Source organism: Gymnoscopelus braueri (genome assembly GCF_963280865.1).
Source record: "Gymnoscopelus braueri genome assembly, chromosome: 1".
Lineage (NCBI taxonomy): Eukaryota > Metazoa > Chordata > Actinopteri > Myctophiformes > Myctophidae > Gymnoscopelus > Gymnoscopelus braueri.
Window position 1 is genome coordinate 30,516,036 of NC_137603.1, and position 15,086 is coordinate 30,531,121.

At 40.1% G+C, this 15,086-nt stretch overlaps 1 protein-coding gene across 1 annotated transcript in view; it reads left to right on the forward strand.

The window, feature by feature from the left end:
* The first annotated feature begins 886 nt into the window (after window positions 1–886).
* Window positions 887–15,086, forward strand: part of cd276 (CD276 molecule) — a 199,916-nt gene continuing 185,716 nt past the window's right edge. Inside the window, exons 1-2 of the mRNA XM_080437751.1 lie at window positions 887–1,189; window positions 14,894–15,020. Of these exons, the coding sequence (XP_080293877.1) occupies window positions 14,975–15,020 (46 nt within the window). The 5' untranslated portion in view covers window positions 887–1,189; window positions 14,894–14,974. The remainder of the gene's footprint in view (window positions 1,190–14,893; window positions 15,021–15,086) is intronic.

Here is a 15,086-nt window from a genome sequence, read left to right on the forward strand (position 1 = left end):
TTGGTACCAATACTTTTGTACTTGTCTTTTACTCAAGTAAAATTTTAATTCCGGACTTTAACTTGTAACAGAGTATTTCTGATTGATTGATTGAATACTTTATTAACAGTTTGCACAACAACAAAAAAAGCACAGGAAAGTACTGTTCAATAGCCATGGTTCACATGACGCTCGTTTGTCACAAGCGTCTACTTGTTCCTGTTTTTTGAAAATTTTACATTTTCAACCAGTACATCTACATAAACTTTCATATTTCAAATATAAAGTACTGACCTCCCGGCCACGGATGTTAAAAGTTAAAGCGCATGGGTCTAAGTACCCTAATCTTTCGTATTGTTCAATAAAAAGCTTTTTCATCGGATCGGCGGCCATTTTCTGTTTTTATTTTATTTTTTTAATAATGTATCAGAGTGCAATACACCTCCCAACCGATAGGGGCGCGTAGTTGAAAGCATATGGAGAACATTTGGGGAAAATATCTGGCGATCGGATTAAAAAGCTTTTTATTGAACAATACGAAAGATTAGGGTACTTATACCCATGCGCTTTAACTTGTAACATCCGTGGCCGTGGGGTCAGCACTTTATATTTGAAATTTGAACGTTTATGTAGCTGTACTGGTTGTAAATGTAAACATTTCTAAAAACAAGAACAAGTATCGCCATGTTTCTGGGCTATAAGTTCAATACTGCTAAAATGATTATACCCAAGAAAGGCTTGGTCCTGTGTAGCCTACTCAATTCATCATAAAAAATTCTACATGGCAGTATTGATACGTTTACTTAATTAAAACATGTGATTACTTTTTCCAGCACTGGGCTGGCCGGGGGTCTGACTGCATGGCCGTGGGGACAGCAGGTTAAACATCCCCCCAGTGTGACATCACCGCTGGACAAAGCAGCGGTGTGTGAGAGGAGAGGAGTGGTTTGTTTCTGTGAAGACAATCGTCCCAAATCAATGGAACTTTAATCTCTACGATCTGACCGCCAGGATTAACCACACACACACATCTAGAATCAAACTCACTGTCTCGGTGTATTAAAGTAGCATAGTGTTGTGTTTGCGTTTACTGTAAGGGGAATGATGTACTACAGCTGAAGAAAAGAATAAGACCGCCTGCTTTGCTGAAAGAAAGATCCACTCACTGCCGCTGGATGGTCGGTGATTTAACTTTTGCTCTCTGATCATGGTAAGGACTGACTAAGGGTTATTCATATTGTGTATTAAAACGCATGAGAAATGAAACGTAAATAATGATGCTATATCCAGATCAGAACGGGGGGTTTCCAAAGACCAAGCAACAGCTGAAGAACGTACTTTATATATACCCCATGAACTGATCGGGCAACTGTTTCTATTTAATATTTGACCAACTGGCTAAATACTTTATAAATACGTACTGTATGTAAGATGATGCTGTTTGTAAACAGACTGTTTTCGGTGCAAATCAGAGGCCTACCAACACGGTTATTTGTTTATTTTCCGCGAATGTAGCGTTTATGAATGAAATGTAAACGCGCCCCCCTTTGACGAGAGGTGAGAACAGCAACATGTTCCATACTGTAACTGTACGAGCTGGCAACTTTGTATCCAAGATGGTGAATGAATGAATGAATGCCCACATCATCACAGCCACGATTCACACACTGTTCATTCAGGCTGTTTGTACAACATGTCAATGAGTGAAGTGAAGTCAGTAATGTATAGTGGTGGAAAGGGGTCTTCGACGTTTTCCAGACCAAGGACCCCTTAGTTGACAAAGAGATGAAGCAGGGAGTGACCCCCCCACTACATGTTGTGTACAATTGTTTTGCAGATTAAACTTTTTCATAGATTTCATAGATAGCTTCACTTGTTTGACAGCACTGTCATCATTGTTGTATAAATTAATGTTTTGTGTTTATTCTTTACACATTAGCTTCTCTATTAATTCATGTTAATGTGTATTTTCAGACATTTAGCCACTTCAAGCCTCAATACTAAACTGTTGGTTCCACTTGGTTAGCTTTTCCCCCTCTACAACAAACCTCTTTGCCAAAAATAGCAGATCTACAAGCGTGAGGCGTTGTGAGCTTGTAGATCGGCTATTTTTGGCTAATGTTCCCCTCACTCCCCTCAGAATCCTATCACACAAAGAATTGGAGGACCCCCTGTAGTAGCTCTGAGGACCCCCTAGGGGTCCCGGACCCTCAGTTGAAGAACCCTGCTGTAGGCTATAAGTAGCCTACAAGTATGAGGTAGTCTACTTTTACTTTACTTGAGTATTTAAATTTTTTAAAAATATTTCATACTTCTACTTTACTAAGTAATTGGACAGTTACTTTGCAGACTTAGATTAGTTCAAAACATAGCTACATTTACCACTTAATCCCTATCTCATATACTCTTTATATAATATACTTTTATTTGTAACAGAGTACTATTTCTACAATGTGGTATTTTATACTTTTACTTTTACTGATCCTCATCCATATTAGACTGTTCGTAGGCTACATTACATCAGTGGTGGAAAAAATACTCAAATGTTTTACTTAAGTAAAAGTATCAATACTGCAATGGAGAAATTCTCTGTTACAAGTAACAGTCTGGCATTCAAAATGTACTTGAGTAAAAGTACAATAGTATTGGCATCAAAATTTACTTAAAGTACTGAAAGTAAAAGTACTCATTTTGCAGAATGTCCCATTTCACAAGTTTATAAATGTATAAAAATGCTTTGAAAATAGCTGATCTACAAGCTTGTGTTGTGAGCTTGTAGATCGGCTATTTTCAAATGGCCTAAGTATGCATAGGGCTGCTGCAGTGGTCAATGCGTGTTTTGTAATAATAATTAGTAACTGTACTGTACAGTACTTGAGTACATGTAGTAGTTACTTTCCACCACTGCATTACATCTTGACTTTGAAGTCAGTGTGCGGTGCAGTGGTTTTGTCCTGAAAGGACACCTTAGCCTGATGTTGCACATACATCACATTAAAGAGAGCAGCTGTGATTTCTTGGCAGCCACGTTACAGCTTCCTGTGGGATACAATAGTCTTTGATAGTAAACTGCAAACATAGTGCCTGAGAGGAAATCCTATAATCTGATTTGGATCAAAGACAAGTTTTATCTTTTTTTTTACATGGTGGGACTAGATCAGCGGTTCTCAAACTTCTTAATTTTAAGGACGCCCATAACTCTGTGAGTATAATACAGGGTCCATTTGGTTCCATTTGTACACTCTCAGAGTTACATACCTGTAAGGGTCCATTTAGAACCCCCTCAAGGAAACCCTGAGGGTCCCTGAACCCACTTTGAAACCACTGTACTAGATTATTATCGCATTACATTTTTATTTTTTTAAATAGCCGAAGTATATATAAGGCTAAAGTGGTTAATGTATGTTTTGTAATAATAATACAAATCTACAAAGTAACTAGTAACTAAAGTTTTCAAATAATTGTAGTGGAGTAAAAGTACAATATTTGCCTCTGTGATGCAGTGGAGTAGAAGTAAAAGTATTGGAAATTGGAAATACTCCAGTAAAGTAAAAGTACCTCAAAGTTGTACTTAAGTACAGTTACTACAGTACTTGAGTACATGTACTTAGTTACTTTCCACCACTGAGAATCGGCCTCAGGTCTTAATGGGTTATACTTATACCCCTGAAATGTTCCAGGTGTGAAGTTTTGATTGGAATTAAAATGAGTTAGAATATATATTGCGAGTGAGTCTGCAGTTGTGACTGCAATGGGGAGTTTATCCCACAGCTTGTCAGCCAGGAGGGAGGAGAGTCTGGGATGTGTGGAGCGTTGTTGTCCAGGGTGTTCTAAGGATGGTTCAGACAGCATTCCTGTGTTCGCTGATGTGAGCAGGAGGGTTGGATTCAGACCTTGAAGGTACAGTGGGTGCCATGCATGCCTTTAGTTGAGATAAGCATTCCAGCTCAACACGTATTCTCATCCCACTGAATCACTTAAGACTTGATTGTGTGTCATATAGAACATATCAAATCGTATATAGTAAGGTTGCTTCTCATTGTTCATAAAGAAGTCTGACAAAAAAGTGTAGGAAATTAATTAAATGAATTTGTTTAGAGATTCAAGGGACCCTTTCCACCTTATGTCTCAGTATGATGAAAGACAGGGAAAGCTCACAACAATACAGCCAAGCCAACCACTATGAAAGATTCTTGGTGTTTTTATTTGACAATATGAGGTTTGGGTTTATTTCCTCTCCTGGAATCACCCAGCTCTTGCAAAAGAGGGCAAAGCAAATGTAAAATGACTACTGTGTTATTGGCTCTTATAAAACCCACTTTCATCCCCTCTCATCATGCAGTGCTTTCTTGATAGGGGGTGATTTCTTCCAGGATGGAAATGGCTCTCCCTCATCATCCATACATAAATAAATGATGGACCAGTGGTTTGAAAATGACAACGTTTTCCATACGGCGAAGGGGAATACCTTATAATACAATGCTAATAGCTTTCAGTAACCATGTAGGAAGTGATACAACTTCCTGCGAGTTGCAACATATGGGAAGTTAAGGCCCTGAGCTCATGCATCATGTTAATGCTGATGCTAACCTTTTTGTTGGAGATGGATGACCTACGTAAAGGCAGGCGGACAGTACCACATCACTACTGACCCACAGGGACAGCAAGGCTGGGAATTGCCACAGACTTGCAATACCTGAGCCATAAAAAAACAATTACAATTCTCAAGATCTAGTGATAATATTATTATTTTTAATGCGTTAGAACCTCAGTGAAAAGCTTAATAAGCCTGAAAGCAATAAAACATCAAAACCAATGTTGCTTATGATTGCGATTAAAAGGCCATGAAGCACTTACACTAAACTGATTTCAACACCTTTCAGGCAGTCATTCAGAGACCAATGTCATTAAAATATAATTTCTTTGTAGGTTAAAATATGTGAATAAAGAAAATAAACAAATGGAGCAATACTGTTGTTCCAACACATTTATACAATAGTTGAGGTGTGTACATTGTAAGAAGCTTTTGTAGAGGCTTTTGCACAACGTACAGCCAGGTCCATTTGGTTCCATTAGTACACAGTACACTCAGAGCTAAAACCACTTACTCCCTAGTCCCTACAGTATATCGTCTCTGTCGGGTGGAAACCTCATATGTCCAAAACTTTTCAGGATTCAAATAAAAATATAGCAAAGGTAGTAGATCTACACACCTTTGCGCCGTGTTTTGAGCTTGTAGATCTGCTACTTTTGATACTTTAGTGTGACGCTGTAGTTAGTATGATCAAGTAGGGCATTACTTTACGAAAAAACAAAAGATTGGGCCCTATTTTCACCAGTGCCTTACCCATTATCCCTAAACCATTTTTTACTATTTTTAAAAACATTTTCAAATACAGTTTACAGTTTACAGTTTAGGCATTTAGCAGACGCTCTTAATCCAGAGCGATTTACAGTAAGCAAGGACACAAGATAATACATCATAATACAAATAGTTGAAATAGCCAATCTACAAGCTCACAACGTGTCAATGTAGATCGGAACTATTTGAAAATGCTTTTAAAAATAGTAAAAAATGGCAAAGAAGTTTAGGGATAACTGGCGAAAATAGGGCCCCATAATATAATTGGAGATCAGAGGTTTCTGCCCGACAACAACGATATGCCCGACAACAACGATATACCCTCAACACCAAATCTCTTCACCAAAATTAGGCGATCTACAATACTAGCTAATATTATAGATCAGCTATTTTCAGTGAATGTTTGCCCCAGAATATAGGGACGCTAGTGTTCAAGTTATTAGATTAACACTGAAGATTTTACTGTGTAGTGACATCATAACACCACGTCTTTCTTTCCCAATAACACTGCTATTTCCAATCTCATCTTTTATATTGACCGTACGCTGTACCGTACACTGACTGCCCAGCTCCAGTTTATTAGTAGTCTGAGTGTCTGGGTCCTACAGCTCAGACTGCAGCTGTGGTCAACTTGTTTTGACCCTTGATGTTGAACCGGATAATAAAAGTCAGATAATAAATGCAAGGAGGGAAAAGGGGGGGGATTTACTTGCTGGCATGGCGCAGGGAAAGAACTTTGAGTCATTTGGATGGCACTTTGATGGCTTCCTGGTGGCTGAACAATAGATACACCCACCCAGACGGTGGTTTCAATGGCATGTACTGTACCTCCATTCATGCTGGGCACAGTACACGTATGTGCAGTATGAGCAGTGGTGGAAGATCTACTCATCTTTGTTCTTTGTAAAAGTAATAATACCACAATATAATAATACGCTGTTACAACTAAAAGTCATGTTTTCTACATTTTACTCAAGTTAAGTAGTAAGTTAAGTATTGGCATCAAAATAGACTTAAAATACCAAAATAAAAGTACTCTGTCAAATAATGTAGTGATCTGGAGTAACAAAAGTACAATATTTGTCTCTGAAATGTAGTGGAGTAGAAGTATAAAGTATATACATTTACTCAGTTACTTTCCACCTCTGACGTACAGTGTGAGGAATTCATGAATATTTTCAAGGAAACACTACTCTCTTTACAAGAGGATTCCTGAAGCCCCTGAGGGTTTAAATTATTGTTGACCTTCATACAAATCCTAGCATTCCTATTCTGGGGTTAACATTCTGTTAACATAGCAGATCTACAAGCTCACAATGTGTCACTACGGCACGACGCCACTACTATCTATGCTGAAGAGATTTGGTGTAGAGGAGAAAAAAGGAGTGGACCAATTATTGAGGGGTAAATAACAAATATCTAAATCTAATCTTTCAGATTTATATAGCGTCCCAATTGTGTTGAACTCAATTTCTTTTTACATTTGTACATGTTTAAACTGGTCCGGGAGAGCAAAGTGGTGAGCCATGTGTTTTGGAATCTTGTTGAGTTTACATGACTGCCCACATCAGCTCTCAGCTCATCCCTGTAACCGGAGCCTCATGGAAAGAGATTTGGTCAAGAGTTTTGGTAAGAGCTTAATGCTTAAATCCACGTTAAATTGACTCATTTGGTAAGACCAAAAACAAAGCAGCGTGGAAACTGATCAGTGTACCGCTCTCCTTAACTTAAAGGAGTAGTTCACCCAAAAAAATGACTTATTTTCTACACACCCCATGAAGCATTGAATTCTTTGGATTGCATTGAGTTCATGGAGATTTTTTTGTTTTTGTCACATTCCTAAACCAATAATTTTATTACCGGCGGAAAGAGGCTAATGTATCCGGTAGGAGACACAAAGGAGACTCTTTGAGTCCTATACCGGAGAGACCGCCGGTCATCAAATTATTGGCTTAGGAATGCGACAAAAACATCTCCATGAATTCAAGGCTTCATAGGGTGTGTAATTGATAGAAAAAAAGCTATTTTTTGGGTGAACTACTCCTTTAAAAAGCATAAACTGCTTTCCCAAGTTAAGAAAAAAGGAATAATCAAGCAAGAGAACAGTTTGACCGTAGCGCTTAAGGTGCTTGAAGGTGCTCTGCGCGAGGATCTTACTCCTATAGGTTATAAATGATTTATATATATTTTAGACATCAGTGTGCCTGCAAAAGCAGTCCAGTGACCTGTGCCAGTGTCCTTGGCATTGCTCAATGCATGTAGGCTGCTTCTGCATGTAAAAGCTGTGAACTAAAGTGACCTGTACCTGTGTCTTTGGTGGTCTCCTTACTTACTCTATCACATTTAGACCCTGGTGTCGGGTATAGGACACTTACTGGTTGACTGCTGCCTGAAGCACAATATCTCCTCTGGCCAAGCGGGGATGAGTGGTAGATGTTTGGTACCTGTTTGTGTGTGTGTGTGTGTGTGTGTGTGTGTGTGTGTGTGTGTGTGTGTGTGTGTGTGTTTGTGTGTGTGGCAACATACGTTTTTCAGAAAACTGTTAAAGGACGACATTCACCCACATCAATCTGTCTTCATATGTCACTGGTAGACGGGTTTCTGAAGTGTCCACAGCCCTCCTATGAGACACAGACTGAGTAGAAAGAAATGACACTATTTTATCATGAGCATTAGTGAGGATCTATTATATGAAGATAGGTTGAAAATGGGTGAAGTCGTCCTTTAAGATTTTGAAGGCATTTGTACTTGTAGAATTGGCCTCAGGTCTGGGTTAATGGTTCTCCTACACACAAGAACAGTAGACATAGCGATTGTTTTGCAGTAACAATATTGAAACGACATTGTAACGACATTGGTGTATAATGACATTGACTATTAATAGCCAATTACAACCTTTCATGCCAGCGTTAAAAATACACCTGCCTGTCTGTCTGTTTACCTCTCCTGTCATGGTGTCATTGTGCCCGTCTGCCCCTCTCCTGTCATGGTGCCATTGTGCCCAGGCGTTTGTATTGTGATGCCAGCTGATCTCATGCTGTCACTTTGGCCCCAGCTGGCTTTGTATCCATAATAGTGGTTATCCAGCCTTCACAGACAGTGCCAGCCAGGACATTGTGTCAGTCAGACACCCCCCTGCAGGGAAGGAAGGGCGGGATGGGGGAGCGCAGACACACAGGAGGATGTGTGGATGACTTATTAATGGGAATACAGTACAATAAGTGTGAGGATAGGGATGCAGACATAACTGCTCTTTTCCTTTTGTAATGCCAGCTGTGTTAAATCTTTCATTAGAGGACTAAGCACACAGTGAGAACATGGTTGATACTGATAGGTCATTGCTGACCTTTTTGTACTTTTCTAATGCACTGGTTCTCAAAAAAAAAGACGATACTTTTGGGGCTTTTCTACCTCTATCGATAGTACACACACAGTATAGAGAGACAGGAAACATGGACAGAGAAAGCGGAGTGACACGCAGCAAAGGTCATCAGGGTTGGGACTCCAACCTGCGACCCGCTGCATTAGAGCCTATTTATGTGGCAGTTATGTGCCTTAACCGCTAGGCCAGCCGCGCCCCGTCCTCAAACATTTACGTTTTAAGGACGCACAGTTTGGGATGTATTTGGCCACGGACCCTTCCATAACTCTGAGAGTGTACATCACAGGTCCATTTGGTTCCATTCGTACCCTCTCGGAGTTACACACTTGTTGTAAGGGTCCATTTGGTTACTAAGTCTAACTATCATTCATTTAGATGGGGACCCCCTGGAAACTCCTCAAAGACTCCTGGGGGTCCCCGTCCCGGACCCTATGGAGAGTTAAGCCTGATTTATACTTTGTAGTAGGGCAGTGTCGCATGTCCCAAATAGCAGATCTAGAAGCTCACAACGCGTCGCATTCTGAGCTTGTATATCTGCTATTTTCGGCGTGCGACACTGTTGTACGACCGAGCAGAAATGAATGAGGTCCTTTCGTAGGCCAAAGCAGAGGGTACCCCTCCCCCCATGGGTTCCTATCATACATTTTCAATGGAATGTTTGCATTAGATTTTGAATAGATAAATAAAATCATCTCTGTAGCAAAGAAAGGCTTAGGATCTTCACACATTTTGCTCTAAAAGATCCGCTTCAGAAATCTAACAAAATTTCCCTAACCCTAACCCTGGGATATTAACGGTTGTAATTTATATTGTTTTAATTTAGGCTTAGGGTAACAACAGACCTCACTTTATGCATAAATCAAAAAAAGCATTTGATATCTGTCTCTCGTTCAGGTTCTATGTTTGTCTTGTTAGGGACAACATGTCAACAAATCATTTAAAAATACAACTCAATGAGACGCATAGTGCAAGACAACAACACAATGAAACGGCACAATACAATGTAGCACAGGATCGCACAACAAAACATAGCGCAAGGAAAAATAACACAAAATAAGTATGAAGTATGGACTCAAACTCGCATATTAAGTAGCAGTCGTGGACAGTAACTAAGTACATCTACACAAGTACTGTACTTAAGTAAAATGTTTAGGTACTTTTACTTTACTTGAGTATGTCCATTTTTCAATACTTTATAGTAGTGCTCCACTACATCTCAGAGGCACATGGTGAGTTGGTTGTTGGTTAGTCTCATATGGCCTAAAAGAAGCAGAGTCACAGGATGGAATCCCCCACTCACTCTATTCTTAGTGTTTTTTCCCACATTTCCCAAACCACAACATGCTGACTATGTCACTCTTATAGCACCCAACCCCCTCCCCTCTCTGTCTCACCCCACCCCCTCCCCTCTCTGTCTCACCCCACCCCCCCATGTCTCTCTGCACTCTCCTCTCTGTCTCACTGCACCCCCTCCCTGTGTCTCTCTGTTTGACTGTTTGTAGATCTGCTATAAAAAAAAAATCATGATTTTCTTTTGCAAATCTTTGAATATATATATTTTTAAAGCGAACATTTTAACTCAAATCTTTGCTTCGAGGATTCTACAAATGTCTTTTGCAGCATTAAAAAAAAAATATATATATATAAAGTATGCTGCTATAATCAATGGTTCTCAAACCTTTTCATGTCAAGGACCCCCAAAATTATATGTATTTGGCCGCGGACCCCCATCTCAAAATATGTTGTTCCAGGGACCCCCCAGAAGCAAAGATTTGAGTCAAATGTTTTCGCTTTAAAAATATATATATATTCAAAGATTTGCACACATTTCCACGATTTATCGAAAAATAGCACTCATGAGCTTGCACTTTGAGCTTGTAGATTTGCTATTTTTGATGCTTTTGTGTGACTCTGTAGTATGATCAAGTAGGGCGTTAATTTGCGAAAACATACAAAAAGTTAGAATATGGAGACCGAGGTTTCCTACGATATACAGTATTTATAAACAGTATATTTATACACTTTTTTGTGTTTATTTAGTCTATTTCTATCCCGCGTTTCTTTCTCTTTTATCTCCTTCTCTTACTCTATCTTTATCCTCTCTGCTCTCTGAATACTATAAAATGACACTGCGTGCATGAAAAAAACAAACAAACAAAAACGAGCAGGGCATTCATTTAACAAAACAAAACAAAACATAAAAGGTTGAAATATGGTTACACGGTTTCCAACGGACAACAACACCAGTACAGCTTGTGTCATCGTCACAAGCTGTACTCATAACACTAAATACTAGTCCAGCATGAAATGACGTCCTGGTTCTATAATAGATTGTTAGAACACTGTGTCATAAGGCCGAGGATGACTCACAGCCTCACATCCCGTACACACACATGGTAGTCTGGTACAGTTAAGTACATGTGACTGGAAAGACAGTAAGGCTTTACCTAACAGGGGATGAATACGTTATTCCAAAGTACACACTGGAGTATTCACATGAATCTCTTTGATATTGATATTGATTAGTTTGAACCTGCTTGAGAGTCACCAAGTCATCAAGTCATCAGGGTGTGTGTAGTGTAAGGACAATTCAGGTTGTTGGTTTCACTGTCAATTAAACAGGGTCACCCTTATGTTACAAAACAAGAAATGACAAAGTCATAATATACCCGCTTGCGGCAGGCTCATTGTGCAGAATGTCCCAGCCAATGCAACCGGGTGTTGTTAAAACATGTAGAACACGTGCACGCCTTCTCTGTTGCAGCCAGGCCATTATATATTTGTAGGTTGCAGGTATGAGGGGATATAATTCCTTTGTCACTTACTTTAGGCCTATAGAGTAGGTCTACATGTACATAAAGGTTCGTCATCATCAAGACTGGAATACTTTTTAACTCCGTGGCATTATGAACGTCCGAGGATTATGCCTCTGTTCTGAACGATGTTGCCAGAGTTGGCGGGAGAAATAAGCAACCAGGTCTATGAAAACAATCTCAAAAGAAACGACTATATATAGGCTACCCAAGCACTTTAAAGTTTAAACCTATATAGAAATACATTGAATATTTGAAAATAGCCGATCTACAAGCTCGTTGTGAGCTCGTAGATCGGCTAGAAAAATCTGGGATTTTTTTTTTTTTTAAATGTATGAATATTTTCCAAATTCACACAGATCTTGCATGGGGGGTTATATGTGACTGGGTACAATGCTTTATGCCGCAAGTTGGCATTTTTCAAAATTGGAACATATTTGAAGAAGATGTGATCATTTGAATCTGGTTATCTATAATAGTGCAAACTGAGATAATCCCTTCTAAAGAATTGTCACTTCGGAGCACCTCTCAGCTCCAGGTAATGGGCGTGAACAATGGGTAATTTATTCAGCCTAGCCACTCCTCTAATCACTCCCCCATTGACACCTTTCAGTCAGCTGTCCACTTTATTTAGTGCCAGGGACCCCCATAGAGGATCTGTGTTGTAAAAAAAAGGCATAATAAGTAATCATCATCATAATAGATTTAATACAATATTTATTTGAAAATAGCAGATCTACAAGCTCACAATGCATGCTTGTAGATCGGTAATTTTCTAATTGGCGATGTAAGTAAATGTATTGATACAATCCAGTGCTAGTGTTGTATGTGTATATCTATAAAGTAACTAAAGTTTTCAAATAATTGTAGTGGAGTAAAAGTACAATATTTGCCTGTGAGATGTAGTTGAGTAGAAGTAAAAGTACTGATAATTGGAAATACTCCAGTTAAGTAAAAGTACCTCAACTGGTTAATTATTAAAAAAAAAATTGAGCATATTAAGTAATCATCATCATAATAGATTTAATAAAATATTTATTTGAAAATAGCAGATCTACAAGCTCACAATGCATGCTTGTAGATCGGCAATTTTCAAATTGCCGATGTAAGTAAATGTGTTGATAAAATCCAGTGCTGGTGTTGTGCTGTGAGAGAAACAAGCTACGAGGTCTATGAAAACAAGCCCAAAAGAAACGACCAGTTTCGCCACTTGAGGTGAAATACATCAGCTATTTTCAAAAAGAGTGTTGAAAGCAAGGCCAAATAAGCAGTGGTGGGAAAAGTACTCAAATTCTCTACTTAAGTAAAAGTACCAATACTGCAATATAAAAATACTCTGTTACAAGTAAAAGTCCAGAATTAAAAATGTACTTGAGTAAAAGTACAAAAGTATTGGCATCAAAATGTACTTGAAGTACCAAAAGTACTAAATATTTGAAAATAGCAGATCTACAAGCTCACAACGCGTCGAATGTGAGCTTAAGTACAGTACTTGAGTAAATGTACTTAGGTACTTTCCACCACTGCAAATAAACGGCTACATGTCGTCGTGACGTCTTTGTTGAACTGCAACATGGCGTTTGCACTTTGTTCATTTACAGCCTGTACATCTACATAAACGTTCAGATTTGCAATATAAAGTGCTTACCCCATGGCCACGGATGTTACACGTCATTTCGGGTGGGTCTAAGTACCCGTATCTTCCGTATTGTTAATTAAAAAGCATTTTATTCCGATCGGCGGCCATATTCTCATAGAGTTATAATGTATCAGAGTGCATACACCCCCCAACCGCTACAGCCGCGTAGTTGAGAAAAAAGGAGACAATGGCCACCAATCGGATCAAAATGCTGTTTATTCAACGATACGGAAGATACGGGTACTTATGAGGGCCCGTGTATAATTATAACACCCGTAGCCATGAGATAAGCACTTTATATTTGAAATCTGAACGTTTATGTAGATGTACGAGTTGTAAATGGAGAAATGCAAACACCAGGTGTAAGTTCAACCATGACGCTTGACGTCAAGCTAACAATGCTAAAATCGTCGACTAGCCTCGTCACTCCACCGTTGTTTTTGTCCACATCTACAGTGAAATTCTTCCATACAAACGAACATCGAGCGGCCTGTTGTTTAGCTGGAGCCGCCCTCACCAATAGCTGCTGTGTTTGCAACATGTGAGCAACATCATTTCTTTGGTTTTAATGTCAATCATTAGCGTCCTGTCTCGGTCTGGCGCAACATAGCCGTTCATAGTATGGGGAAGTCTCAGGCTCCCAGTGATTGCTTTGCGGGGGTCCCCAGGCCCCCTTGTATATCCGCTATAGCTTGAAGTGCTAATATCTCTATCTCTCTCTCTCTCTCTCTCTCTCTCTCTCTCTCTCTCTCTCTCTCTCTCTCTCTCTCTCTCTCTCGCGAGGGGAGGCGGGTGCTGCAAAGGAGGAGAGGCATTGGCTTAAACGGGAAAGTGTCCCCATTGGCTTAAAGTAGTGAAGGACAGCCAGGACAGCCAATGACAAATAGGTGTCGCATAGGTGTCAAGTGGTCCAGCCTGTCTGTAGACCCGCCAGCTTTCAGCAAGCGGGTAAAAACTAAGAAAAACAATGCACACTGTTGGGAAGTGGGCTTTTCATCAGTCTGATGAAGAGTGCAAGCTCCAAACGTCACCAGGCACTTAGTGTGTGCAATAAAATGTGTCTGAAATGGAGCCTAAAGGCTGATTGTCTCCGCCAGGCCGAAAGGCATGGCCGAGACTATGTTTTGCACCCTGTCCGTCCGTCCGTCCGTCCATCCGTGTGTGTGTGTGTGTCCGTCTGTGGACAGCTAATCTCCGGCACTGTTGGCTTGATCGCAGTGAAACTGTGCACACACACTCCCTGGATGCAATTCAGGACCTCTGCCACAATTCTTTCACATGGGCCTGTTATGTAGCGCCACCAGGAGGCCGCTTTTTGCAAAACAATTTTTTTGACAGTACTCCTACAGATTTTATCCAAACATCACACAAATCGGTACACAGTATCTGTATAGTCATTAAACGAAACAGGTCTTTCTGATTTTTTATATTCCATCCCGATTGGCGCTCCGTTTTGAACAAAATGAAATTTTGCACACACATCCCCACTAGGCCGAGGAAGAAATGCCACTTGAACATTTTCAAATCAGCCTCATGGTGGCGCTATAACAGGCCGATTCGTGTTTTTACGTATTACTGCACTGATCTGTGTAAAACTTGTATTCTGTATGTGCACTCCTGCCTTCTCTCTGTCCGTCATGAGTAACCACCATTACGTCACTATGCTAGTATGCGGCTTCATCAGATGTTTTCTCCATTTCTCTCTCTCGTCCCTACAGTGCCAGCGTGTCTGAAGAGGTCATCTTTGCACCGTGACAACCCCTGTCCCCTCTTCCTCCTCCTCCTCCTCCCAGAACATCATGCTGACCCTACTGCTGCCTGCGCTGCTGGCTGCCCAAACTCTTGGTGGGTGTTTTATTTTTGTCTTTACCCTGCCGTCCCCCCCCACCCCGAACAGAGGTGGAAAGTATC